Source organism: Anser brachyrhynchus, assembly GCF_964034855.1.
Source record: "Anser brachyrhynchus genome assembly, chromosome: 24".
Taxonomy (NCBI): Eukaryota; Metazoa; Chordata; class Aves; order Anseriformes; family Anatidae; genus Anser; species Anser brachyrhynchus.
The window spans coordinates 5,493,475-5,521,069 of NC_137717.1; the positions used below are offsets into that span (position 1 = coordinate 5,493,475).

At 45.8% G+C, this 27,595-nt stretch overlaps 1 protein-coding gene across 1 annotated transcript; it reads right to left on the reverse strand.

Moving 5' to 3' along the window:
• Positions 1-7,159: 7,159 nt before the first annotated feature.
• Positions 7,160-26,273, reverse strand: MATN1 (matrilin 1). Its single transcript, XM_080566554.1, has 8 exons — positions 25,871-26,273; positions 22,548-22,894; positions 16,387-16,609; positions 13,748-13,873; positions 13,079-13,492; positions 11,037-11,189; positions 10,400-10,480; positions 7,160-8,830 (listed from the first exon to the last, which is right to left on the reverse strand). The coding sequence occupies exons 1-8, from the start codon at positions 25,956-25,958 to the stop codon at positions 8,781-8,783; spliced, it is 1,482 nt and encodes a 493-aa protein (XP_080422680.1). The 5' UTR covers positions 25,959-26,273; the 3' UTR covers positions 7,160-8,780.
• Between the last annotated feature and the right edge of the window lie 1,322 nt (positions 26,274-27,595).

Here is a 27,595-nt window from a genome sequence, read left to right on the forward strand (position 1 = left end):
TCCAGACAGCGAGGGCTGAACTACAGGCTTGTACAAGCAGAGCCTGGAAAGGGCCTGGAGGAGAGATGTTAAGACACGGGGTTGTCTGTGTGGGAGGGGACCTATGGAGGTCTCTGGTTCTGCAGTTTGCTGAAAAACTGAAAATCTCACTGAAAATCTCACACCCACCCTTTACTTGTGGCCAGATCATGCTGTTTGATTTGGCTCCCACCTCCCAGGCTCACTCTCCCTCTGGCCATCCCTGTTTTCTGCCTCTGGCATGGCTCCACAGGCCTGGGGGCTTCACGTCACATCTGCGCCTGACTTTCCCTTACTTGCAGCTCCCTGGCAGGTCAACATCCGGGTTAATCCATGCTCCCAGCATGAAAAGCAAGATGGGAGCAGTCAGTACTTCCAGCTCTGTCACCATTTTCAGGAATAAACCATTATCTTTTCCTGTCAGTGAACTGCCACCAGCAGTTCCCTCCAAGAACAGGGACGAGGGGAGCAGAGAGGGGCCGGGGGAAGAGCCCCACCGCCCTGGTGGTGCACAGAGCATGCAGGATGCCAACAGTCTGCACCAAAGTAGAGTAAAGGCCTCGGAACATCCTTTCCGTAGCCCCACATCCTTCCCGTAGCCCCATATCGTCCCCGCCGCTGCCAATTCCCTGTTGGGCACTGCACGCCCTGCTGAGGTGCTTATTTATTTATTTAACTTTTCTGATGCAAAGGTTAAACAAATCAAACATTACTGATTCAGTGCAAATGACAGAAGGCTAAGTGGTGTTATCTTTAATTACTGTCAGCGTCAAGGAGAGCAGCCGGGGAGCGGTGTGGGGGGGTGCGGGGCTGGGTTTGTGTGCGTGCTGGAGCCGGGGGACGTTGGCAGGGTTGTCATTTGTATTCAGATGGGGCCATCTAGTGACCGCTGTGACATGTTGCAAGGATGGAGCTCAAAGCCCTGCCTGACAGGGCAGAAAGCTTTGGGAAGCAGTTTTTGCTGAGGACAGTGCTCCCCACACCTCGCCTCCGCATCCTTCAGAGGATGTCCCCAGGGCAGCGAGCTCTGACCCTGCTCTGATCCAGTGCTGTGTGGGGCAGGGGACGGGCCCCCCAAGCTGAGTCCAGCCAAAGCTTTGGGCTCCTTTGGGTGCCCAGGGATGTACACGGTGCCAGGGGATGTCTTGGGGTCAAGTGCTGTGTGAAACTCTGCTGAACATGCCAGCGTGTGACGTGAGGAAACAGGACTGAGGCCTACTGCCCCACGTGTGATTTGCATGGCGCTGGGCGAAGGCCGCTCCCTGTCTCTCTTTGTGATGGATCTGTCCCTTGGTCCAACACAAAAAAAAACAGCCTGTCTGCTGCTCTGTGTCCCCTGTCCAGGGCTGTTTCTTATTCAGTGCATGACCAAGGCTGTTGGTGGGCACCCGGAGCCGGGTCTCCTGCAGCGTGGGTGTGCATCTGACCGCCTGGCAGCGGGCGGCCTTTCATCCAGCTGCTCTGCAGAGGGGGCATCTCTGCCTCCTCTCCGCTGTAGCTGGTGTCCCAGATGTCTGGAAAACTTACCTAAAAAGAACAAGCACAGCTTTTTTCTTTTATTCATGCTCTAAGGCAGGCAGCCTCATCCAGGCCAGGATGCTGCATGCTTTTCAGAGCACCTATCCTTTCCCTCTTACACTGATCTCATTCCCTCCTGGCAGCTGTCTCCCAGTTTTCCTGTGCATCCAGTGTTCTGGGGATATAGAGAAACTGGAGGTTTTGGTAAAAAAATGTGGCCCAGTATGATCCTATTGAGTGTGAGGGTGTAGCCTAGACCTCTCTGCAACCCCCCCCCCCCCCACTGCTCATATGGGGGAGTTCCCCGTTATAGCCTAGCCCCTTCTAGAGGCCAGCATGGTGAGAGGAGATGTGTCCCCGTCCCCTTTTTACATGCCAGCAGCTGGGAAGACACCGGCCATGTCCTGCTTCAGCCTCATTCCCACCAGCCCTTGCACTTCTTCCCAGTGCAGCATTTGGGGGTCTGCAGCGTGGCGTGTCAGATTGTCCATTTTAATCAGGTGGAGTTTTGTCGGCTTAATATCAGCCTGATCTCCTCTCTCCCCATATTCTGATTATGGGGACAAGCCCCTCAGACGTGGAAGGATACCTCCTTCTCTCATTACCTTCTCTTTGTGAATTTTCTTTGTTTAGTTATTACTGGAAGGAAATGGCGTCTGGGTTTGAGAAGTTTCAATTGCTGTCCAAGATGCTAAAAGGATTGAACCTCAATTCCAAATACGTGTTCACTTCTAAAATTGTATCTCTCTTCCCACAATTATGTCAACTTTAAATTTTCTTTTCCCCTTACACCTGCTGCTATCAAGATCTCCTACATATATATTTGAAATTAATCCTTTATTTCCCAAAGTAGCCCTTGCTATCAGCTCCAGCAGTAGTGCCAGTAATTACTTTCCTCCTATTAGTTGGTGAGACACCATGGCTAATTTGTGGGTATACTGATAAAAATGAGAAGTGTCAGGTGATTACATTGAAGTTTGATTGCATGAAAGGTCAGGAAGTGATTTCCCCCATGGAGGCGGTTCACTAATTTTATGCCTGTCTGAATGGTCTGCAACAGAGTCCCCGAGACTGAGAGCCCTGGCACACGATGTGAGTGGGGCCGCTGCTGCCAGAGGGGCAATGCCATTCCAGATCCTCGCTGTGTGCTCAGATGTCTGTACACTGAGTCACCGGGAGCTCCAGGACAGGATGTGCCCACACCAGCTACCTGGTAGCAGCTCGACCCATGTAAGGTCGTGCTGCGGTGTTGAAGACCCTGTTTCCAGCTGACTGATGGATATGGGGACGTTGCCCCTTTGTCACTCTGTTGCCCACCATATCAGGGGCATTGCTTCTTCCCTTGCTGTACCTGCTTCTAAGGCAGTGAGAAAGAGGTGGCTGTAGTATGAGCCTGCAGTGGTCTGGGCTGCAACATTCAGCCCCAAGCCTTTTACCCTTCTCTCTTTGAAACCAGGGCTTTTTCATCAGGAGACGGTCACAGAGCTGTGCAGTGTGAGAGCAGGGTGTGGTAAGCAGTCTGTTGTGACCCCAGAAATATCAGTGTGAGCTTTCTGTTAGAGGCTATTCCAAAAGCTGTCCTTTGACAACTGTAGACAGGTCTTTGTCATCCAGGATAGAGAGTCAGACGTGTGGGAATGTGCTCAGTTGTATGGGAAGGAAAGCACCTCATTGCTCACCCATAAAATTACCTACATGCCTTGTCCTTCACCTGCCTTAGGATAGTCTGGGAGAGCAAGGACTCTCTGTCCCTACCCATCCCTACCGTGCCTCGTTTGATACCTCAAGCCCTTTATGATGCCACATGCTCCCTATCATTAGGGTTAATTTTCTCCATGGAGAGAAGAGGGATAACAATCTCTACCAACGAACATAGTACTACCTGAGGACAGATAACTGTTCAGCATTTATTGTTATCTCCAGTTTAATCTTTGCAGTATATAATAGTGGGAAGCAGGCCACAGAACTATAAAATAACACAACAATTGTAAAACTCACAAAACAGTTCCGGACATGATTGGTGATTAAAGAATAAATAAATCCAAATGTCTATCTGAAGTGTAAAGCCATTTAAAATTTATTGCCAGAGCTCTGATCCTTAGTAAGTTCATTAAAGGAATTACGCAGGGTAGTGTACATTGGCTTGTTGAAGCTTTTTCCCAAGTTGAACATTAAATGACAAATAATTTTCACAGCATAAATTTACTAGCACCTTAAACTGTCTGTTCACTGAATTACCTCAGAGGACCAGGAGAGAGGAAGTTCAATGCTTTTCACAAGGAACTGTAAATTCATACAGCCTGAGACACTTTCCTGTGCCTGATGTTGCTTGGAGAAAAATCATAATAATAACTGGTCTGCTACCTACCCATTTATTAGCAGCAATTATACTGTATTAGTGTTACAAATTGCTATTGAAAGATGTTACCAAACTAGAAGCCCTCAGTTTAATTGAAAGCACTTTTTATTTGATTACTAATGGCCCTCTGTTATAATATCAATGACCTGCATGAGAAAATCGCTTCCCCAGAGGGATGATGTTGGCAAAAGTGCTCTGCTAAGAGATGAAACTCTTCCCCTGCCTTTGGGAAGAGTGGAAGCTTCAGGCTCCTGTCTTCTGATGGCACACGCAGCGCCCAGGGGGAGGTAAGGAAAAAATGGTCAAGGATTTTTTTCCCAGATCCAAAGGACAGTGTTTCATAAACTCTTTTGCCAAAAGATCTAAAGGGACTCAGAACTTGGTGGCAATGTGGTGAGGTCATATTCAGGATGCAGCAGCAAAGAGAGGGAAAAGGAGTTCCATGTCAGCAGAAGGATCTCTTTCCAACCTTCAACAAGGAGGCTTTCACCCTAAGTCCATCATTCCACAATTTGGGACAATACAAATAATTTTTTCATTGTGTGCAGCATCTTTTGTTTCCAAGATAAGCATATAATTAACTGAAAGAAAATGCAAAGGGAGGCTCATCTAGTAGGTTTGCATCTTGCTGCCTTTGGCGATCCATTAATGAAGTCTAATTACAATGTCAAAAGCCTATGTTCTAGCCCAGTGACTAATTGACTTTGGAGAGGCAAGAGCTCTTTTGTTGTTTTAAGGGAGGAGAGGCAAAAAGGGAGGAAAAATAATTGTTAATTAGTTTAGTTCTGCTTTATCTGTAACACAAAACAAAATATTAGTTACAGAAGTAATTCTATGCCTGATAATACATCTTGGCCCTCCCATCACTGGAGAGCATTGGAAAAACATTCCTTTCTGTTTATACTTGCAAATTATTTATGGGCCAATCCTATGTTGTGTTCCTTGAGGAGGATTTTACTGTGTGAGGTGGGCCTCATGACACGAAAAGGTTATCTTGGATTAAGGTTTTCCATGAGTAAGGACCATAGGATTGAGAAATATGAAGATAAATACCTGGATGCTTGGTTGGTTGGTTGGATAGTTGGATGGATGGACAGGAAGATTCTAGGAAAGATAGCTAGGGAAAGATATATAATGACATGTTTTCCATAAACACTGAAAACAGGAGCTGCTGTGTCTGCTCGTAGGGGCAGCATCTTTGCAGCATCCAGGAGAGCTGCTCTGAAACACAGAACTTGGTTGTTTAAGACACCGGGTCTGCTAGGTCCTTCCTTGAGGTGGCTTGCAGAGATTTCAGAGTGATGCTTGGTATCTCAGCCCTTCATGGCCCAGTTTGAGTTACTGGCCCCTAGGCATGGCCTAGAAAGAAAAGGGCTGGGGCTGGATTCAGTCCCAAAGACATGAACGATCTTGAGTATTATGGTGCAAGTTGTTGGATTAAACTGGCAATGGGACAGGTAGGCTGAATGGATGCAGTTTTCTGTGAAGGTGACAATCCAGCCCTCACTTTGCGTACCTTTATCCCATTACCAAAGAAGTCAGCCAAATGGGTTAAACTGCAGAATGACAATGGGAATATTTAATCACATAGAGATGTGATGTCATGGGTGCTGTGACAGGAATTCAAATCGAATCCATCTTTTAGTTCCTGACTTAACTTTCAAGGCATTTAAAGAATAAATAGGCATGTAAGAAAATTAAATACAGGAGCTCATTTCCATGATTGGCAAACCGATTATGGGGGGGGGGGGGGGGGGCGGGAAAGAGAAATAATGCTGTCATCATCAGGTGGAAGTGAATTGCCTCTGATCAGCTGATAGATTGAAGAGACATAGCAAACTAAAGGGGAAAAGAAAAAAGAAAAAAAAAAGGAAAAAAAAAAACACCAACAGAGTAAAGAAAAAGAGGCTCAGAAATATGTCAGGGGTCCTGGGCATTGTATTGCTCAGGGACTAGATGAGTGGCAGGCTGTATGAAGATGACAGAAACAGCAGTTTTACTGGCCAGAAAGATCCTATTCTCTTTGAAAACCTGTGTCTCAAGGCAACAATTTCAACATAGCTACAGTCTCATCTGGTTTCTGAGAGTAGTAAATGAGGCTCCCAGTTACCCCCAGCGGCTTCATCCCCCACCTTACCTGTTGAGATCAGCCTGCCAAGCAGTGAGGTTTCCAGCCCCTGAGCTGAGGTTTGCCTCGCTTCCTCTGCATTTCTCAAAGTCCATTTTTTCCCTGGATTTCTCTCCCCTGGCCAGGGATTGCTGTTACCTCTTCCCCTGACTTTGCCATGTAACAAAACCACCTTTGACTCATCCCAGGATATGTGGTGCTGGGAGGGTTTCTGAGCCCAGTCCATTTCCCAGTGAAGCCAGTAGGGGTCATGGTAAGAATTGTTTAATATTTCCACAACCTTTGATGTTTTCTGGTCTATATTTGAAACCTAGTTGTAAACAGAGAGGGAGAGGTTAGGATCAACAGCTCATTAAGTGACAGCGAGAAGAACTGAAGCATAGCCTTGTTCAGTTGTCTGCGACCTCCAGATCTTCTCAGCCACACCATTATGGGTTCATTATTCCTGACTCTTGGAGACGAACCTTTACAGCCCTGAATGTTCCTCCTTGTTTTCACACCTGCCGCCTGGATTGCTACTCACTCGCTTCCTCACCAGCAGCTTGTTTGTGTAACGCTTTCTATCTGCATGAATACAGGACCCTGGCTTGCAGAGGCTTTTTTCTTGAACTATCTGTAGCACCGTGCTGAAACGCAATGTTATTCAACAGCAAGGTGAGATTCTGAACTGTCAGGAGCTCAGGGCAGGCAAACCTTGGTGAAACGAGAAGTTGAAAACCAGCACACGCAGATTCTTTTCTTCTGCTGACTGTGGTGTTTTTTCCCCCATTATAAATATATTCTCTTTAAGATGGAAAGTGATTCTGCAAAACCAGGAAAAAGATTCCTCAGATGGCAGTAGAGGAGGCTCAGTTGCCCCGGGTGAGGTGTTTAGACGTTAGCTGCATACATCTGAAGGAGTCATTATAAACTATAATGAGAAATAGGCTCCAGTGCTGCTTTGTCTCACTAAGACATGCACATTTAGACAATCCTGACAATTATGCCCCGTGGTGTCTATTTCTATTGAGAAACAGATGCAACATGAGAAGCTCAAGCTCAGAGGTCTAGATTTTATATGTGAATAATTAGACAATGGAAATCTTATCCCTGTAAGTACAGGAGTTGCTAGGGATTACTCCGGGATCTACAAGCTGTACACAATTTGACTGAGACAACTAGGTTTGGCTATCAAAAACTGACTGTAGTCCTTGAGATAATGCTTGGGAACGTGTGGCCTTATTCCTCCAAGTCCATGAGTATGATGATTGATTTTTGTTGTTAAATATTTTTGTTCTGAGAGAAGGGTCTCAGTATCTTTATGGACCTGTTTCTTCTCTAGCATTAAAACGAAAGGTTGTGGCTTGAGACGGAGGCTTTCCTACCCGCCACCAAGACTATGGAGAGGTGTTGTCAGGCAATTACATCAAACTTACGTAAAGAAATACATTTAAAATCACCTTTAAAATTTTCAGCAAACTTTTAATATTTACTCAGAAAACATCTGCTATGGTTTCATTTCTGAACAGGCCAAGTTATTCTGAAAAGCTTTTCACATAGTCTCAAGTATAAATATTTTGATACAAAAAAATAAAAATAAGAACCCCTCCAAACCCAACCCCTTGTGCTCACATTCAACGGTGCGCCATCGTGGCATGCATAACCATGGCCTCTCCTCTCCTCTCCTAGCCAGACTGCAGCTCTAGGAGACAGGCAGCATTAGGTGCTTCTGGCCCACACCACTTTCTTTTCCTTTATTTTTTTTTCTTGTCAGCAATGGGAGTCCAGGAAAGGCAGTCCAAAGGTGTTGAGATGAACTTACTGGTTTTGAAGGTGCTTAGGGGTGTGGGCTAAGGAAGGAGCTGTGAGCCTCTGGTCACCACTGCGATGAGAGCACCCTTTCCATCAGCAGGCAGCAGCTTCAGCAACAGTTCCCTGTGTTTTAGGTGCTAATGACGCTTCGGAGCTTGAGTTGTGGATGTGGAGACCAGAGAGCTGAGGAGGAGGAGCACATCTCCTGGGGCTGGTGTTAACAGGACTGCCTTTGATCTACAGAGCCATGGCCACTGGCTCATTGCACGTTATCTCAGGACTTCACCAGAACTGGCCTAGCTTGGACAGCTGCTAGTTCATCGAAACATTGTGAGGGCATTTGCTAGGTAGGAAAGCTGAGCTTTTGTACTTTCTGTATTTTACAGTAGCTATGGATAAACCCAACTAGCAGCAGCATCCTATCCTATCTTATCTGCAATGCACACTTAGAGACCATTACTATATTTCACCTACTTACAGACAAATGCTTCATGTTTACAATAACAAGACGATCGACTGCTAGGATTGACTTTTTACACTCAGCATCTGAGTTGATTTTAAGTCACTTTGACTTTTAAATTAAATTACCTCATGCATAGAAACAAAAGATGCAGAAGAACACAGCAAGGATTCACAGAACTCTTAGTCAAGTACCTTTAAACACACACACATATATATATTAAGCTTTAAATCAAAAACAAATCTTCCCAGGTTTTTATATATGCACTCTACATGATGCAATGAACATTAGCATGGTCTAGCTCTCCGTCACGCACAGTGCTCTGCCTGTTATACAATGTCTGCTCTACTGTTATACTTTTTCCCTTTTAAACAAATGCATGTAGACTAGACTCTTTTAAAAATACAAGCTGGCCATAGCCCTGTGGCTGAGCTGCCCTCCATACAAAGGAAGGAGTTCTAGTCTTGTTACACTTGGAAGGAGAGAAATAATACTCTTTCGGGGTCTTAGATGATCTTGTTCTCCAGGGCTTCAATCCTTTTTGCCACAGCTTCCAGTAAGCAAGAGTTAAGGAGAAGAAATGACAACGCACGTTGGTGTTTCACGGCCCAAGTCCTCCCCTAGCTTACAGAACAGATGCCTGAGCTGCCTGGCTGGGAGCAGGTAGCAGAGGAATCCCAAAAATCATCTCTCTGGCATTTCTCCAACTGTTCAGGCTGAACAGTTTTGTTGTGTGTTGGTTTTTTTGTTTTTTTTTTCTCCAACTTTTACTGAAGTTAAAACATTCACACATGCACACATACTCACATGCACCTATATAAAACACTATAAAAAGAAGAGTAAAAAATACAGGAATGGTTGGAGTGTGTTTTGAGAGGTTGACAGAGAATTCCTGACCTGGATCAGAATGGGTTGCATGAAGAGTGGAGCAGGGTGCTTTTCCTGGAGTTATACCGTGTCGCAATTTTCTGCTCTTTTCACTAATTGCTTTTCGTGATGTGCCTGGGAGCGGCAACCCGCTGGGTGAGAACTGCTGATTTACTCTGACCTTTTGCATAATAGAAGTCACGGATTTCACTCAATTTGACTTAAAGAGGAGAAAATATACTGTGTAACTGACATAACAAACCACAGAAATGTGTGTAAATTAGAACATTGTTTTTAAAATGGTATGTAATGAAGACTGTCCCTAACCCTGTTGTGAGTTGCTCCAACATTTCACTAATTCCTTTCCTCAAGAGAAGGTCGAATCTTACTCACATCTGTTTTGCTTTTCCTTATTTCTCTTCCCACCACTTATTCCTGGCCTTTGTGCAATGTGACAGAACCCGGCATGGCAGAATACCATCCCAAAAACTCAGTTCAGGTGGGATCCTACCCACCTCCCCAGAGATGTTTGCAGTGAGCAGTTATGTGGGAATTAGTCCCTCAGGATGGAGGCTTAGCCATCTGAGAAAAATTGGACCTATACAATGCAAGTTGCCTGACTTTATCCAGACCACCAACAATATCGACAGAAGTGTTGTGCTGTAGATGACCCTCCTTCCCTCCAGTTCTGTGGAGAAATTCAGGTAGCCAGCTCAGATGCAAGCATGGTAGCCATTTACCATCATATAAAAAGAATCCCATCCATGGAGCTTTAACGTCTTAGCAGCTGCATGCACGCACCGGTGTTTTCTTCTGCTCACAGTCCAGCGTTAGCTGCTGCTGCTCTCAGCCCTCACATTCTCGCCTGCTTTGCAGGACCTGCAGCACGCAGAGGCAGCAGCATTATCCCACGCAGGAACCGTGCTTCCATACTTCTCTCATTGGCATCATTTAAGCATCTTCCTAAAAACTGACCTAGGTCTTGGTGCCTGCAGTTCATTACTGACCAGCAATGGGTTGGCATGTTCTGCTTTGGCTCTACTCTTTTCAGCCTATCCTTATTTTGTGTCAGGCCAGAAGCTTGCACTCTGGTGCAGGGACTCTTCCTGGTAGACACTATCAGAACCCCAGGGTCTCACTTCCCAGCTTTCTGACCATGTATCTAAGATTCCCCATGTGTAGGCTTTCCCCACTGGTCCCTCCAGAAAGCCTGGCCCAGCCCACTAGGTTCTGAACAAAGACCGCTTCCAAAGGATATATTTCCTTTGCAATGAATCGATGAGTTCTTCTACTTTTGTCTGGAACTTCACAATAGATTTACATTCACATGGATCTTCCTCTGTGGACCAGAGTATCAAGAAGAAGTGTTAAGTGGCACAAAAAAAAAAAAAAAGAATTAAAAATTACTGAAATGTGAAATAAAGCAAATCTTATATTCTTTATCACAAACACAAATGAAATCAAAATACCATTCCTTCTAATTGTCTGACTGATCACTTCTCTCTTTAAGCTCAGTTGTCTAGAGACTCTCACATTTCATTGCTATATAGGGCAGGCTCTGTGCAAAAAGTCTTTCCTGGACTTCCAGTTTCCTGAAAACCCACTGATGCTTAAAGTGTGCCCCAAAAATCTGAATCTGACAAAATAGAGGGCTCCTCCAGTGAGGATGAGATGCCTGAGATTTGTGGGTGGCTGGGGTTCAGGTAACCACCCAAATATCAGATGTCTCATGACCTTTCTGAGTAATCTGCAAACTTGATACCCTGAGAATGGAGAGTTCTTTGTAACAATCATCTGAAGGGGCATTTTTGTCCTTTTGCTTCAATCTTCTAGGCCTTGTTGCTCTCTAAATGCTGCGACTAAACCCTCCTCTCTCCCAAGTCCCCCACTCTCACCAATGCAGATTTTCATTTGCAGCTTCTTCCCGATGTTGCTGATGGTTCTGAAGTCAGCTGTGTAGAAGTAGTGCTCGGCTACTGGTTCTGAAGCGATTTCCCTCAGCTCATCCTCCACTGCGTTACCGACTCCCACAGCAAACATCCTAAATCCTGCGAGCAATAAGAACCGGTCAGTTGGACAGCCGTGGAGCATCGTGCTGCTAAGGCACCAATCCCCATTAGTGTTTACATCCTTGCCTTCCTTCTGCACCCCCAGCCTCCCTGAAACTCTGCAGATGTTAATCGGGAAACTAACTCCTTTACCCTCTACTTTTACAGACTTATTTCAGGTCACCCAGAGTTCCAAAACATTTTGCAGGCAAAGTTTTACTAGAATTATCCAGATAATGACCACTATCACCCCAAGAACGATGTTTTAGAGACACAAGAAAGGACAGATCATTATAACACCTTGACAGCATCATGCATCCAACTAATATGGAAGCAATGATACAGCGAAAGGAAATGGTGGAAGTTTTCATAATAGCCTCCAGCCATCATTATCAGCCTATGTAGTGGCAAAGTCCCCTGTGCAACAGAGACCTGCGGGTTCAGGAAAATTGTACCTGGATGGCTTTCTAAAATTGCAACTCATATTTTCTATCACGAGCAACCCGTACTGTGAGTTAAGAACATGTGTCCAGGTATTGTGCTTCACTGCCAGAGACTGATTGCCACCTCTGGTTTAAATCCAGTTTCTATTGAACTGCAAGTTTTCCCCTTGACTTGAATGATAATGCTACTTAACACCTGTTTAGAAATATTTGTCTCTACTTGTCCACGTTTAGGTCTAGACTTTGGTAATGCTTTCCTTTCCTCCCCTTTTTTCCTAGTCTTTCTGCCTCTGACTGTGTCCATTTATTTTTCCCAGAAGTTCAGTGCAAGGAACGTGTTTGGAATCTAGTTGTAAGTATCTTGTTATTCATCCCAGTGAAATCACTTAGTAGCAGCTGTTGGGGATGTCCGCGTGGGATGAAGAGGAAGAAACAAGGCCTGAAGTCTTGTTTCTATGCATGCAGTTTAGAAGGACCTTTTGTTTTAGGAGAGCTGAACAACCACATAACCTGTCAACTTGTTTTGTAGACATCAGCTTTTCCTAAGCTTGTACTTGACCTGCATTGGCTATGTGCTAGCCCTTAGTCACATCCAGTGGTTGAGACCAAACTTAAAAGGAAGTGAAGGATTTAACAGTTCATGAAGGTATTCACATGGGCTGTATCCATTCAACAGTGATGGCAGAAGACTGTGAACTCGTTCAGCAGGAGGTCAGCAAAGGGGCAGATCTCGGATATACTTGACAGTATTTAGACATATAAATATATCCATATGTAGCCGTTGTACTCTTTTAATGTTCCAGAAGAAACTGAAGAAAATTTCTTATTAGCGTGTCTGGGTGTGTCTAGGATTTGGGCAGAGAGTCCACATTTTCTCCCTCAATATGTGTTTCTGCTTTGTTTATTTATTGTTTCTTCTTTTTCTTTTACAGTCCTTAAGGCTGATACAGCCAAACCACGCTTGGCCCTGCAACTCTTGTTATTCTCCATGTGGCTCTCAGCTGGTTGTCTTTGCCTTACTGTGGGTGCTACTGATAGTGACTTGAATTTGACTATATAACAGCAGATAAATCCTCAGCTTTCCCCTGAAGTTTCCTTCTCATTTCTGTGAGATACACCAGTGTGTATCCCGTAACAAATGTATGAAACCCCATTCTGTCCAGCAGAGAGACATCCTGCAGACTTAGATCAAAGACACAGAGGAGCTGTGGGCGCAAAAAGCAGCTGCTGGCAAACCAAGGTTCATCTGAAGCCCCAGCCAGAGCTGCTCCATGTTCTGTATAAGTGTGCAGGGACAGCCAAGCAACATCTGGGAAAAGTTGCTCTATGGTATCCTGTTTCTATCCTAGGTAAGAGACACCTGGTAATGAGTGATGCCTGGATTGATACTAGATACAGTGTGTGGTCCAAGGGAGAAACAAACCACTAAGAATTCAGTAGACCTACCTAAATCTTTGGCTTTCTTAGCAGCATCGGTGATGTAATCTTGTGACCGTCCATCGGTGAACACTATGCCCACCTTCGGGACCCCAGGCCTTGCGCCATTGGCAATGGAAAAGGAGCTGTCAATGAGGTACTTCAGAGCCTGGCCAGTCATCGTTCCTTTCTCCATGTAGTCCATTTTCTTCACCGCTGCTTTGATGTCCTTCTTGTTCTTGAACTGCCCCAGAGGAAACTCCTGCCTGACAGAACTGGAGTACTGAACCAGGCCAACTTGGGCCTGTTTTTCTGACACCTCCAGTGACTCCACGATCTGGTTGATGAATTTCTTCACCAGCTCAAAGTTCTCAGGCCGTACACTCTTGGATCCATCGATCAGGAAAACGAGATCCAGGGCAGATCCTGACCCACCGCTGCAAGCTGAAGCAAAATGTGAGAAGAGGGAGAAAGAAGACAGCAACTAGGACTGCTTAATTATGTAGGAGAATATAAACCTAGTACCATTTTATTGCTAATGAAATATGTTTGATCAATCAAAAATCACCAACAGTTCACATTTGTGGTTTCCTTCCCTGACTTTTCTGAGCAGAACATGTCTGCCATGTCTCAAGCTTATCCCTACCCCCCCACTGCAGATTGCAGCTCAGCTTAGTGCAAATGAAAGTCATTACGTACCGCTGCAGGTCTTCCCATCATTGTTCAGCGTGAAACCCTCTTTACAAGCACACTTGTACGATCCTGGGGTGCTGATACAGATCTGCTCACAGTCGTGGTCTCCAGTGGCACACAGGTCTGACACCACTGCAAGTAAAGGTGCAGATTAAAATCAGAGACCTTGCCAAGGCTTCGCAACCCAGAGCCGACATAGCCCATGAAGAAGACATGATATTTATCCTATACACTGAGTGATAACTAAACCCACCCTGCAGCAATACAAAGCAGCAGGAAGTCATTACTCTTGGATAGTAATTGAGATATAAGAAGGAAGGAGAAATTGTGACAAGTCTCCCGACTCCAAGACACAGCCAGGACCAGAAATAGTCTCCACAACAAGGGCAAAAACCATCTGTCTGTCGGGCATATCATAATCTACTTCACTCTCCAAAGCTACGGGATGAGATTTGGTTTCCAAACTACCATCTGGGCTGGCCAGTACCCATTTTCCCAGCTACATAGTACAGTTATGATTAGTGAGTTCAGTGCCAGGCACAGCTGTCATTCCCGGATGGGCTTCATGTCCAAACATACTTGGAATTCACTTCAGAGCTACCTTCACACATACAACTTTCAGATTCACTCTTTACAAATATTTCTGCCTGCTGAACTTAACCTGGATCTGACTCCTATAAGATGCTGAGCAAACAGAAGCTGAACTGCTGCAGTTTGAGCCAGCAGCGCTCAGTGACTGACAGCACTGTCATGGCTACAGCAATGATGATGGAAAACAAATTTGAAGCTAAACAAATCTGGTTGTAGCAAATTTATTCACAAATACCAGGGAAATCTGTGCAGAAAATGGAGCACTTCTGGTTTTATTGCAATGATGGGAGGTGGTGTGAAGCCTTTCAAAATTAAGGGGATACTGCTCATTATTTCTATTTGTTTGTGTTCTGCTCTACATGTATTTTGTACTTTTGGCCTTCCCAATTCATGCACCTGCATATTGTGCCATATAACAGTAGCTGATATAATTAGGAATATTATTAGCTATGCAGTTGGCTGTAACACTGGGCTCTCAGGTTGAGTTCTTTGAAGGCTACAGAGATCTTATCAGTCTAACTAGTAGCTGGATCATTAAAGGTCTCCCTTTTTCTCATGTGTTTGTTGAGCATTATGGGAAGCAGCTTGGACAGTGCTGCACAGCTCCTCCTGCTTCCAGTGCACACTGCTTCCACAAGCTGTGCTTTGCAGTAGCAGGTGGTGTTTGGGTACATCTCCAAGGACAGTTTTGTGCAGCTGCTTGCATAGAATGATAACAACCAACTTGGCAGTTAATATGGTGCTGCTGTCTGTTAGCTGTAATAATCCTTAGCACAGTGCTTCCCTTGGATTCATCTCTGAGGGTTTTTACCATGGGGAGAACTTTGTCAGCTGCATGTTACAAATTCGAAAAGCGAGGCCCAGAAAGGATTTTTTTCCCCTCTCTTTTTGAATGACACCAATGCCAGAACTTCAAAACACATTTTCAGGCCTCTCTGTCTCTGGCTGACTCCTGACTCCAGGGCAGCCAACACAAACTCCCACGAATATTCATGGCCTGGATTCCACCTTCTTGAATATTGTCTCTGCTCCCCTTAGTATGTAGTATTTGTTCCCTTCTTTCATGAGCTTCTGCTGTGGTGACACCTCATTATAATATATGACTCACTTTATATTCAAAGTTTTCCTCCTTCCTACAGAGGACGAAGTTTTCCTCGACAAAAAGCTGCTCCCCCCATCATTTGCAGGCTGAAAGTTGAATCATGAAATTTTACACCTCTTGAAGAAGTCAGTCTCAGAGAGTTTTACAGGTCCATCTGTGTGTACGTGTTTGCAATGCTCTGCCGTAGGCACTGTGGTGTATTGCACCTTTTAAAAAGTGTTGCCACACGTCTGTGCTTTGGCAGGATGAGTGTGTGAAGCCCCCAGGCCACTCTTGCTGACACAAAACGGGTATTTATAGACCACCTCCTACAGCTTCTGGGTATGTTCGAAAGCAATAAAGCTCTCTCATTCCATTCACTGGTTCGTGTAGGAGTGAATATGTGTTTGTAGGATAGTCAGGCTCTTTTTATATACTATGCAGATAGGTATTAGGTACTGTACCAACCAGGAGAGTTTCCTGCTGCACAGGGCTTGCAAAAATAACAGCACAATCAGGCAAAGGGGGCTCAGTCTCCAGCAGGCAAGTGAAACCAGCCCTTGCTTAACAGGGAATTCAGAAGATACTGGCAGGGGACATTACCAGCCAGATCGTCAGCACTGCCCAGCTAGGCTTAAACATAAGGGCAATGATTTTAGCTATTTAAAGCTCATGTTTTCCAGGTTCTTTTTCTCTGCCTCAAGTAGTATATGTGTACAAACTCTTGGGTGCAAATGAAGCCTGGAGACTTCTGTAAACAAAACCTGAAATTCCCTAAACAAAGCCTCAGACTCTTGAAAAGCAACTTCAGAGAGCACCTCTCTGCCACACTGATTGGTTCTGCAGACCCAAGTCCTTGGAAAAAGGAAGCAGATGGGCGAAGGATGATCACATGTGGCATTTCTGTGAAAAGCTTGCTGGCAGCCACTTGCACTTCTTGGCTAGGAACCCAGGGGTTGTGGCAAGGACTTACCACAGAAAGCTTCTTGAAACTTGTGGGTCAGCTTCTCTATAACACTGTAGCTCTCCACGTAGTCCACGTGGTCATCCAGGGGCTCGCTAGCGATTTGCCGCAGGGTGTGCATGTCCACCCGGCCGACCCCGATGGCAAAGATCTCGATGCCAGCTGCTCTGGCCCTTGCTGACACATCCTGCACTCCATCCTGGGGACGTCCGTCGGTCACGACAATCGCCACCTGCACAGAGAGGGGCAGAGACCAGGTGTGTGTGTGAAATGGGCTCAGCATCACTACTGCTTGTGGAACAGCCTGGATTAGTAAAGAAGGGTTCACATTTCTGAAATTAAAGAAAAAAGGAAATGGCGCCTCCTCCCCCTCTTCCTGTTCTTCCTGAGATCACACAAGCCATTCTTTTCATGTGCAGTTTGTTTCTTCCTGAGCTGGAAAGGTTAAACTGCCGTGGACCTGACTATTTTAATTAAGGGACATCTGGCGCATCTTGGCCCTAAGGAAACCAAAGTAATGGTTACATTCTTCATAAGCAAACTAATGCTCAAGCCAGACTCTAACTATTTTCATGAACCCCCAGCTGACACTAAGGGCACCTCTGGGACTTTTGTAGCATCTTTGTCGATCTAGGAATCTCAGGAGTAAGGTAAACTAAGGAGGTTAAGGCTTTTCCCCATTTTATGGATGGAGAAACTGAAGCAGAAAGAGGGGAAGTGATCTGTGTAAGGTCACACCATGTGTCAGTGCCAGGCGTGATTTCTGATTTCCCATTCCACCACAAAAAGCAGTGGTGAAATCCTACCCCTACTAACATCAGCATTAAAATGACAGCTGATATAAGTGGGAACTGGATGTCACCATGGATGGTGACACCCTAAACCAGTGGAAAGCCGCCAAGAGTCCTGCTCCTGTTGCTAGATTGCCTGTTCTCCTCTTTATTCTTCTTCTGATAAGCGACGTTGTCACAGAACCTTCATTTCCATTCTTTGGCAATTCATCTGCTCCTGCCACTTTTCCTTACAATTGTTTTATTGTGACACCGCTGTCAAGTCCCAAGCAACTAATTGGGATGTAATGCAGTATGGAGAAACATAATGAGCAGTAAAAAAAAAAAAAAAATATAGAGAGAGGGAGAGAGATAAACAGAGAGAAAAGTCTGTCTAGCAGCACCAATGGGTTTGAGCGAGCTATCGTCAGGTCACCAAGGTGGTATTTGCTGTTGTCCTCTAGGCCATATATGCTCTCTGTCTTTCTGAAGATGAAATCAGGAGACCCATCAGCTGCTCAGCTGGGACAGCATGATGGCTGTTTTGCACCCTTGCGTGGGAGAAGAGTCATCTTTGTAAGGTCAGGAGGGGGGTTCCCTGCCCCCTGTTCCCACCGGGCCCTGGCCACGTTGCTGTGGTTCCTTGCCCTCTGCCCACTCGTCTGCAGAGGGATGGCTGAGCGCTGCACTCATCTGCCCCAGTGCATTTGCAATGCTAAATTAACCTGCTGCCCATTCAGAGCTTTCCTTCTGTACAAAAGATGGGTGAACCTGGAAAAATGCAGAACTTTCAGTCTGGGGAAGGGCTGCAAGCTCAGGTGTTCATCCGCTCTTCCTAAGGGCTACAAGATAAAAAAAAATCATGGACAGCAGGATTCTGCAATTGAATGCTTCTAAGAGAATAAATAAATGAAACACATGGAAGTATTTCTCCTTTGCTCATGACCAAAATAAGAAAGGAGTCACCTGTGGCAGCTGTCAGTGCTCGTACAGGGGAATGAACGTGGCAAACACAGACTGACCGAGAGGAACAATTTTTGCTATTTCAGGAGCAGCAGCCGTGCAGTCGTGCTTTCTGCCAGGAGAGAGAGCCCTTGGCTTAGCAGCGGGCTGAGCAGCTCTGAGATGGGGCTGCCAGTCAGAGCTCAGCAAAAGCCTGTCAGAAACAAGATGTACCACCAAGTCGCAGCTGCGAGGAGCTCTGCCCTGTGAACAGGTCTCGGTCAGCAGCTGTGTATTTTTCTTGCAGTGTTTGGCACAGGACAGAGGTGTTCCGTGTCCTCCTGGCACTTCCCTGTCTAAGTAAAGTGATTCTCCGCGTTTAATCAGTTCCTTGGGTTCTTCACATCAGGGTGGAACCTCCACATAGGCCTGAGCCCCAGATACAACCCAGGAGATGTCCGGCAGCAGCATCCACATCTGGATCTGGTGGGAAAGATTTTCGTAACGGATCCGTGTGAAAATCTACAGTGCAATCAATATCCATGCTGCTTTCTGGCCTGCTGTTGGAATTTGGAAAGAACAGAATTTGGAGGCACAAAGAGTCTGGCACTGGGAATTTAGCAGCAAGCCTATGGCTAAAGTGACTGTAACAGGAGTCAGACCCAGCACCAGCCAGCCAGGGAGAGACTTTCTGGGAGCGTGGACAGGACCAGGTGCTTACAGAAAGAGTGTGAGAAATAGAAACAAATTTAAAGTGATTTTGCTATTGTATATATTTATATATATCTCTTGATAATCAGGAAATCCTGATTTTTCTCAGGATTCCCCCTCTAGACCTTTGCCCTCTCTGCCAGCTTCAGGCAGAGAGTTCAGGCAAGAAAAAAAATCACATCCTTTTGTTTTAAACCTACCTCCAAATGATTTTCAGTCACAGGATCTCTGTAATTCTCTGTGTTATGACCTTGTCTCATTTAAAAAAACTGGAAGTCCTGATATGTGCCTTGTTTGGAAAAGAGCACGGCGGGTCAGAAGCAAGGAGCAACCACCACGCCTGCAGCAGAGGTTGTGCTGGGCTCAGCTGGTGGCCGTGTGGGAAGAAATAAGAAAGGGTGAACTCTCTTTTCTGTCCCAAATAGCTCAACAGGATCTGCAGTTTTTCCCTAGGGAAACTCAGAAACTTTTGCTTTTTGAGGTCAAATTTTTATTCATTTTAACACCACCTTTCTTTTTTTTTTTTCTTTCTGTGAATTCCTTACTTTCTGGATCCAGAATCTCCGTCTTGTGTTACTTCTCTCATATAGAAATCCCCCATGTTGTCGTGACACAATTTATTCTCAGTTAACTAAGACACTGGAGTGTTCACGGGCATCCCTAGATATTCATATTTCAGGGCAGCCGTGTAGGCAATCCAGCAGCTAATGAGGGAGCTATGTCTCATTACGCAGAGTATTACATGAATGTTGTAACAGCAGTGAAAGGGGAATTGGGAAGAAAGCTGAATAAGCCCCTGATTTTCTCATCAATTTGACAACCTATTTGTTGTTCTTCCTAAAGAAAGATAAAAGTAATTGGGCACCCCTGTAGTTTTGATAGAGGTATAAAGAGAGTTTACTCTGAGCTCTTGCAGAAACAAATAGTGCTTTTCCCCATCCTGCAGTGACATTTGCTGCACAGAGCACAGCAAGACTAAATGATCTTGTGATGCGTTGGCCAGCCCCACGTGGCTGAAAATCCTAGCGCCAATTTTCACAGGGTCTTGCTGGATTTCTGCCGTGTGAAGGAACAAGGACTGTGCCCAGCATTTCTGGAAGCTTCCCCTCCCTAAATTACTGCGTGGTCTATTCATCATCCCAGCAGATGATGGGGCCATCCTGAGAAGCAAGAAGGTCAAAGAAGGGAAAGAGTTTGCTGGACTTCCTTTGTCATGCTTTCCGACACTTTGGTCTGGAAGTACTGACCAAGAATTAATGGAGAAAAAAAATAAGCTTTAAGTAAGTGGCCTTTTTGTCTGTCAATACTCAACAACTGAAATGTTTCAGTGGTCTGGCATTCAAACTGTTGGGATTTTTTTTTTTGTGGAAGGCGAAACATTTTCTCTGTTCTTGTTTAACTTTTTTTTTTTTTTTTTTGCATTTCAATCATATTAAGAATTTCTGAAAAGCAGAAATAGATATTATCACCCAGATAGCTTTGTTGTTGTTGTGGTTCAGTTGCCTAGTTTTGTGCTAAACAATACCCAGAAAAGAAGAACATTTCCCATAACATTTTTCTTCTGGACAGAAAGTCACTGTTCGTATATGGCCATGGATGATCCTTCTCAGAGGAGACCTGCAGCCCCCCTCTGCTCACATTTTCCCAGCACAGGGTGCTTTGGCCAAGCTGGGCTCTCGGCGAGGTGGCAAGAGGGCTCTGCTGCGGAGCTACCACCTTCCCTTCATCTCTCCTGGAATGGTTTCGCTGGAGGAAAACATCTCTTGCATGCAACGTCTGAAACAGCTCTTCAGTTAAGTGGTCCGTGGAGAAAGTGGGCAGCCCCGAGCTCACTGAGAAGTGAGTCTTTTCCAAAGCCTGCAAGCGGTGGGAGTGGGCAGCCTGTACCACTGCTGCCTTGCCGTGTGGCTGGTGGCACGCTTGCTGCCGCTGGGGAAGTGGGGAAATGCAAAACACACCTTGGCAGCTGCAGGAAGTTGTTTGTACCTCCAAAAAACAGCAGATTTGAGTGAAAGGCTGATTCCACACTTGATTTCTTTGAAGTAGTTGAATGAGAACAATTAGTCTTGCACCTAAAGGATTTTAAAGCTCTTTACTAAAAATTAATGACAATAGAATATTAATAATGCCTTGCCATATTGCAATGATTTCTTTCAGTGAACCTCAAACCACTTGACAAGCAAAAAACATTACTCCTTTTGAATAAAAAGCCATCAGGCCCCTGAGCTGCCCTGTGAGAGCTGGGTTATTGGATTTTGCAGTCGGTGACTCCTAAGCTCAGGGAGTGATGTGATCGTGATGGCTGGTCAGATGAATTTTGCTGAGGCTGATTGCCAATGAAACTTAGGGAAAGCTTCTCGAGGTGTAATTTTCTCAGGTTATCGCTCTTGGTTTTCTTCCTGTTGTATGAAGCCAGATTTAGACTAAAATACAGATAATTTCCCCACTGTGTGCCCCATAATGAAAGACAATATGAGGATGGATTCATTCACATTTGCAAGTTGCCTGTGGTTCAACAGGGTGAAGGAGCACACAAGAAAATTAATTGAGTCATCTTTTGGGGTGATGGTCTCATTTTTCAGGGGTGTCTTGTGAATTCCAGTCCAGTAAAGCCTTCAGGATGCTGCTTTTTGGAGTTGACAGATCATTATAGGTGCCTGCTTTAAAATTTTCAGTACTATTTTTGACTTGCCATCCCTGGGCATCTTTCCATGTACTGCTCTGCCTTCCCTAGAGCATTACCAGCAGTAAGGGAAATGGAAAGCGTCCGACGTTCCAAAAATGTTGTAATCAGGAGAAAAATCCCAAGCTTCCTCGCTCCAACAGCTGGGCTGCTGTCCAGCTGGTGGAAAGCTCTCTCTGCTTGCTAAAGCCTTTGCTTATTTTTCTGGTCTGGTCCTATAGCAGAGAGCCAGCGGAGCTGGCACAGGACAAAAAGGCCTAGGAGGTTCATTTACGATGTTTAGATAAAACATATATTGCAAATAATATGTATTTTCCACATGCTCAGAAGAGAGTTTTCCTGATGACTGTCACTGGGCTGAGGTCTGGTTGCCTTCAGGGCCAAATCTGGAGGGGGTGAGTGAGCTATCTGTAGAGCATTTTTTTTAAAGGGTGAGCTTCCTGAGCAGGGAAACTGTGTCAGGTGCAGTGATGGAGCCAGGCGTGGAATTAATCTGATCTTATACCACAGCCTTAAACGCTAAATAGTCATTAAAGCCAGTGTACAAGAAGGAAACACCCAGAAAGGAAAACATAGCCATTAGCCAGCCTACGAAGAACTGTGAGAGCAGTGGAGGATACAGAAACAGCACTTTGCTTTATATATGCAGCTGAAAGGGCCCATTTCAAAGGAAACTTTCAGAAGGTTGTCTCACTTTTCACCATGGTGGATTCTGAAGCATTTTTATTACAGTGCATTGGGGAAGATGACCGATAATCTTAGTACGTTCAGGCCTAGGAAACCTGGCTGAAACGAGCATTTCACGGCGGCATGTTTTGGAAGCCGGGAGCCATGTCCCACAGCACAGACACTCCAGTCAGGGAGGAGAGCTGGTGAAGCCGGATTAAATTTACTCCAGCAACTTCTGGCCAACTCTGCGCCCCACGCAATCAAAGCATTTAACATCTCAGGGATGTCTCAGTGTCGTCCCACACAATCACCTTTCCTCCTCTCTGATTTTTCCAACCATTCCTGAGTGAGCCCCGTGAAAGAAGGAGCTTCCAAGCAAAGGATAATCTCCTTACCTTATTAATATTGGGAGACCTCAGCCTGGCCCCTTCTGAGTCACTGAAAGCCCGGCTGATGGCAAACTGGATGGCCAGGCCAGTCATAGTCCCAGTGGAGAGCGGCTCTATCCGCCGGACCGCCTGCAGGAGCCCGGCTTTGGTTTGGTGTGTCTTGAGGGAGAACTCGCTCTTGACGGCGCTGGCGTAATTGATCACACCCACCCGCGTGGAGTTGGGGCCCACGTCCAGTCCCTCGATCACCCGGGACACGAAGACTTTGACTTTCTCGAACTCCTGTGGGCGCACGCTTCGAGAGCTGTCGATGACGAACACCAAGTCGGTGGGTTTGGTTCGACACAGGGTGCCTGGAAAGGATGAGGAGGGAGGAGAAAAATAAAAGAAAAAGAAGAGAAAAATCTACCAAGAGGGGAAAAAAAAAAAAAAAAGTCGTCTTACAGCTGAGGACCCGCAAGCTGCAATCTTTTCTTTCCTTTTCTTAGAGAGGCCCACTGAGACCTGTTTAACCTAATGTTTCTAAATGTTCTTTTCCCTTTCACAGAAAAATGTCTGGAAGAACAACACATTTACCGGTTGACAACATGTACTTCTACAGCAGTGAGCTGATGAGATACCAGCTCTGCGCTTGTGGGAACAGGTTGCCCACTTGTAACACCGGGCTGCCGCTAATGTCGACACGAAACTTAATTCACTCACAGCAGCACGGAGGGAGGAGGAAAGCTGTGAGCTGGAGCCCGTTATACGCGCTTCTGCATCAAAGAAAGTCTCAAAAGAAGTTACCGCGTTTCGGACATGTATAAGCAAGCCACATGGACGTTAATTAATGAGCTTGCGCCTTTGTCATGCTTGACCAGAAGCAAGCATTAAACTCGGCAGTTCAGTTTCAGTTGTGAAGCAAGAGTCCCAGATTAACTAACGAGCATTACACAATCCAGTCTCATGTTTTTCAGCTAGTGGCACTAATAAGGAAATTCTGTAACACGGCAAAGACCAGCACGGTTTTGTTTCTTTGAGCTGGTGAGGGAGAACACAGCAGAGATGTAGAACCACATCATTGATAGTTAATCTCTACAAGCCCATAGTAAGGCATGAGTGTCCACTGTAAAAAATAAATGGATAAACAGGAAACATTAGCAATGCAAACAGCTGACTAATATTTTTCTTTTTTAATTTCTCACTTTCATGCTTTTTTCCATCTTAATGTTCAGCTGTGGCAACGCATAAAAAGGACTGATATTTTTTATGAATTTCTGAATGAATTGCCCCATTTTCCCCACCAGACCTATAACATTCTGATATTATTATTTTTTTTCCTATCATTTAGCCTGTCTCTGCAGGGATATCAAGTGCTCTGCTAATATTTGATTTCCATAGAGAGGGATGATATAGGTTATACCATGAAGGAGGTTTCTGTGGGCAGATTTTTAAATGTGAGCTTTTGGGCCAACAAATCTGTTCCAAATTATGGCATAAATATTATAGCTGGTCCTCAGTGTGAAATCTAATGTGGCTTTCAGTCTTTAAGACACATGAAAATAAATACCCTGTGATATATCCATAAAGAATATAATCAGGTTAGTTTCCTGAGAGACACTAATGCTGAATCTGCTTCTGGCTCCCAGAAAAGGTCCCTCTAAATGATGCTGTGTGTAGAAGAGAAGCAGGCAGCGGTTACTTCATCAGATGCTCTAGTTTTGACTAAAATGCAATAGAACTTTTTCCTATACGTGTGACTTTTGCTTTGCCATAATAATTCATTGCAGAGGAAGGAAAAACTCAGATGGCAGTCCATTTTCTACAGTACTGCAAATCCCTTTACCGGGGGTTGGTTATGCCCATTTTACAGGAGATAAATGAAGATACAGAGAAAGGCTCAAGGTCCTGCAATCAGCTCCTCCAGAAATAAACTACAGATTCCCCTTTGCCACTGTAGCTAATGCATCACATCCATTTTTAGGGACAAACCAAGGAACAAAATTAATTTTTCCCTTAGGAACAATTGGATCCTATAGAAGTTTTGAAGTATATTTTCTTTTAGCATAGGAGCTCTGTGATTTTGCTCTAAATAACATTTTAAACCTCTTTTTATGGGAGTGAAGTATATTTCAGGGAAATGAAGAGAAAAAAAGAAGTTATAAGACATCAGGAGCTTTGGGATTTCAGCCTGTCTGGTCACAGCTGCTGTGCACATCTGGCTCTGCAGGACAGGCCTGCGTTATCTCCAGGAGGTGACAGTCAGGCACGCTTGTTCCGAGTGACATCTTGACTCAGCATAGTTTATTTTAAAGCAGAATTAAACCAGAAGTAAAATCCTCCTCTAGTTTTAAAAATGTCCACACTTGAAGTTATTCAGGAATAGCTGAACTTCATGCACTGATTTAGCAGAAAATCTCTCTTAGGGCACCTTTCCCCTATTGATTAAGAGAACACGACTCTCGCCTAGTAATTCAGGATGAAAAGATGTTTATTTTAGAAATAGTGATGGCTCACAGTAGGGCTGGGCTGAATGGCTGCTCTGTTCAGTTTTCTGACTTCAGTAGTGCTTAGTGGTTCCACAGCAAAGATAACTCTCCCTTTCCAAGTTAGTAAGAAAAATCTGGTCAGTATATCAGAAAACTCCCCTGCATAAGCCACAGCCTGCCCCTGGCAGAGATATTTCCTCGGTACCAGGCCTCCAGCCCTTCCCTTCTGAGTCCAGCACTTGCTGACACGAATCGCGAGCGAGGATTTAGAGACACTGGAGCTGCACCCTGCAACCTCAAAGAGCGGGCGGCTCCTCTCCCACCTGGCTGCTTTACACCCCACTTGAAATACAAACAGAGACGGGTTTTGCTCAAGGACGGCTGAAGTAAAACCTAGGGAAGGCCCGGCCTCAGGAACCTGGCCCAGACCTTCCTGCTCGGTGAGGTTAACCAGAGCTGGGGGGGTCTGGCCAAGTCCTCCGCGAGCTCCTGGCCAAGCCAGCCCTCTGCAGAGCTGCACCGAGGAGAAGATGTTTCGGGGGGCATGGGGGAGCCTCCTCCAGCCTGAAGCAGCGAGCCCCAAAGCTGCTGCAGTGCCGGGGCTAGGGCTGACCTGATGCCACCTCTGCACAGCATCCCACTTTTACTCTAAAGCAATGAAAGAGGCAGAAGGAAACGCATCTCCAGGTTTTACTGCCTTGGGAAAACACCTGAGAAAGCTCCTCTGCTTCCCGGACTGATGTTGGGTATTGCTTCATCCTTCTCCTTGCCAACAAACCCGTCCCAACCCTAGGCAGCTGGTGACCAGCAGCTGGGGACAGACCCCCCCGCTTCCCCAGGAGCTGCTCAGCTCCCACTTACCTCTGGGCTGCGGAGGTGCCCCCCAAACTCCATAGCTCTGGAGGAGAAGCAGCAAAGAGAGCAGCACGGCGGAGAAAATCCTGTCCATGGCTGCGGAGGAGCCGGAGGCTGGATGCGGAGTGGCAAGCAGGAGCCTTGGCCCGGAGGTATTAACCTGCCCTTCCTCGGGGAGGCATGGGGCCAGCCCCTGACACGTGTGAAGTGCCGGGGGGGCACCGAGGGGCAAGCGAGAAGAACTGGGAGAAAATATTGCACGAAGGTGGGGAGGAGGTGGACGTCCAGCCCTGCCGGCCCCCAGCCCCTCCACAATGGCTCCATTGCTCGGCGAAGGGGATGGGAGGCTATAAAGGGACCCGCAAGGGCACGGTATGTGGGGAATCTGGGACCGTAACAGTGGGACCAGTGAAACCAGCCCTGGGGAACTGGGGTTAGCCTGTCAATCACCAGCTCCCGTCTGCATTTGCTGGGCTTTGCCACTGTAAGCAAACGCCCTGCGGTGTGTCAGGCTCGTGTCCTTCCTGCGGCAGAGCCTGGGGAGGGGGCGGCGGAGGGAAAGGGGATGCAGGGAAGGGGGATGCAGGGAAGGGGGATGCAGGGAAGGGGGATGCAGGGAAGGGGGATGCAGGGAAGGGGGATGCAGGGAAGGGGGATGCAGGGAAGGGGGATGCAGTTGCACAAATCATCGCTCAGTCCTCATGCTGGCCAAGAGCAGGGCTGGAAACCAGCCTGCGGGACCAGGGGCTTTGCTTCCCTGCCTTAATTTGTGGGTTAAAGCCCTGTCGAGGGAAGGGGGAGAGGAAGAGGAGAGTGAGACTTGAGCAGGCACAGGCGAAATGCAGGATGGAGAACAAATTTCTTCCTGCGGGGAACAGTCAGTTCTCTATAAGGCTGTGCCCCTGTGCTGGAGAGCAGGGGGAGAGAGAGGGAGAAAGAAGTCAGTAGTCTAAACTAGATAAATAGACAAGGAACTCAGGATAGACAGGCAGATTATAAGTTTGATTTATTTTTAACAGCGGAGCGTTCAGGTCCGTACACACGAGGGAGATACAGCTCCTGCCACAAGAAGCCAATAATCTGAATCAACAAATAAGACCGATGATGCTGCAAGTGAGCAGAAATCCAATGTCTTCTTTATGGAAGAACAGCAGGGAGATTTTGTACTAGAGTAAGATGAATTTAATGATGGATCCATCACAAAGCAGTGCATCTATTTTCATTTTATTAACTGCAGTATTACACTGCTGTCAGCTGATTAAAGCCCTTCCACTGTGATGGATTAGTCTTTGCTCACCTTTCAGCTGCACCCTTGGAGCACTCATCCATTGCATCTGCATTGTGTTAGTGCAGTGCCATGGCAAACTACCTGTAATTCAAAGGATGGTTTCCCTTCCCTTATTCACAGTCTCTCTATACTCCAAAAGTGCTTCAGCAGAGACTGAGACTTCCCGGAGAGAAGGGCTCTTTGATTAGGAAAGAAAAGGACCTGCCCTTAGTGCAGTTGCCAGACTATTCTTAACTCTTCCAACATTAAAAGTGTTAATTAAAATATTAAAACATGGCTGTGTTTTCATGCAAAATCAGCACGGATTTGACCCACTGCTATCCCAGATACACACAAACACAGCCAGGGACATGCTTTCCAGCCTCTCTGGACCTGGCTGGAAATTTTTAGCCTGGAGGAGCAAATGCTTCACCTGAACTTTTTCTTGCTCCCATTTCACATCT

Coding starts and splice junctions, on each gene's coding strand:
- MATN1 (XM_080566554.1), bottom strand. CDS start 25,958: ATGGACAGGATTTTCTCCGCCGTGCTGCTCTCTTTGCTGCTTCTCCTC. Junction 13,493..13,747: donor TGATGGGAAGACCTGCAGCG/GTACGTAATGAC, acceptor ATTTTGCTTCAG/CTTGCAGCGGTGGGTCAGGA. Junction 10,481..11,036: donor GCAAATGAAAATCTGCATTG/GTGAGAGTGGGG, acceptor TCTGGTCCACAG/AGGAAGATCCATGTGAATGT.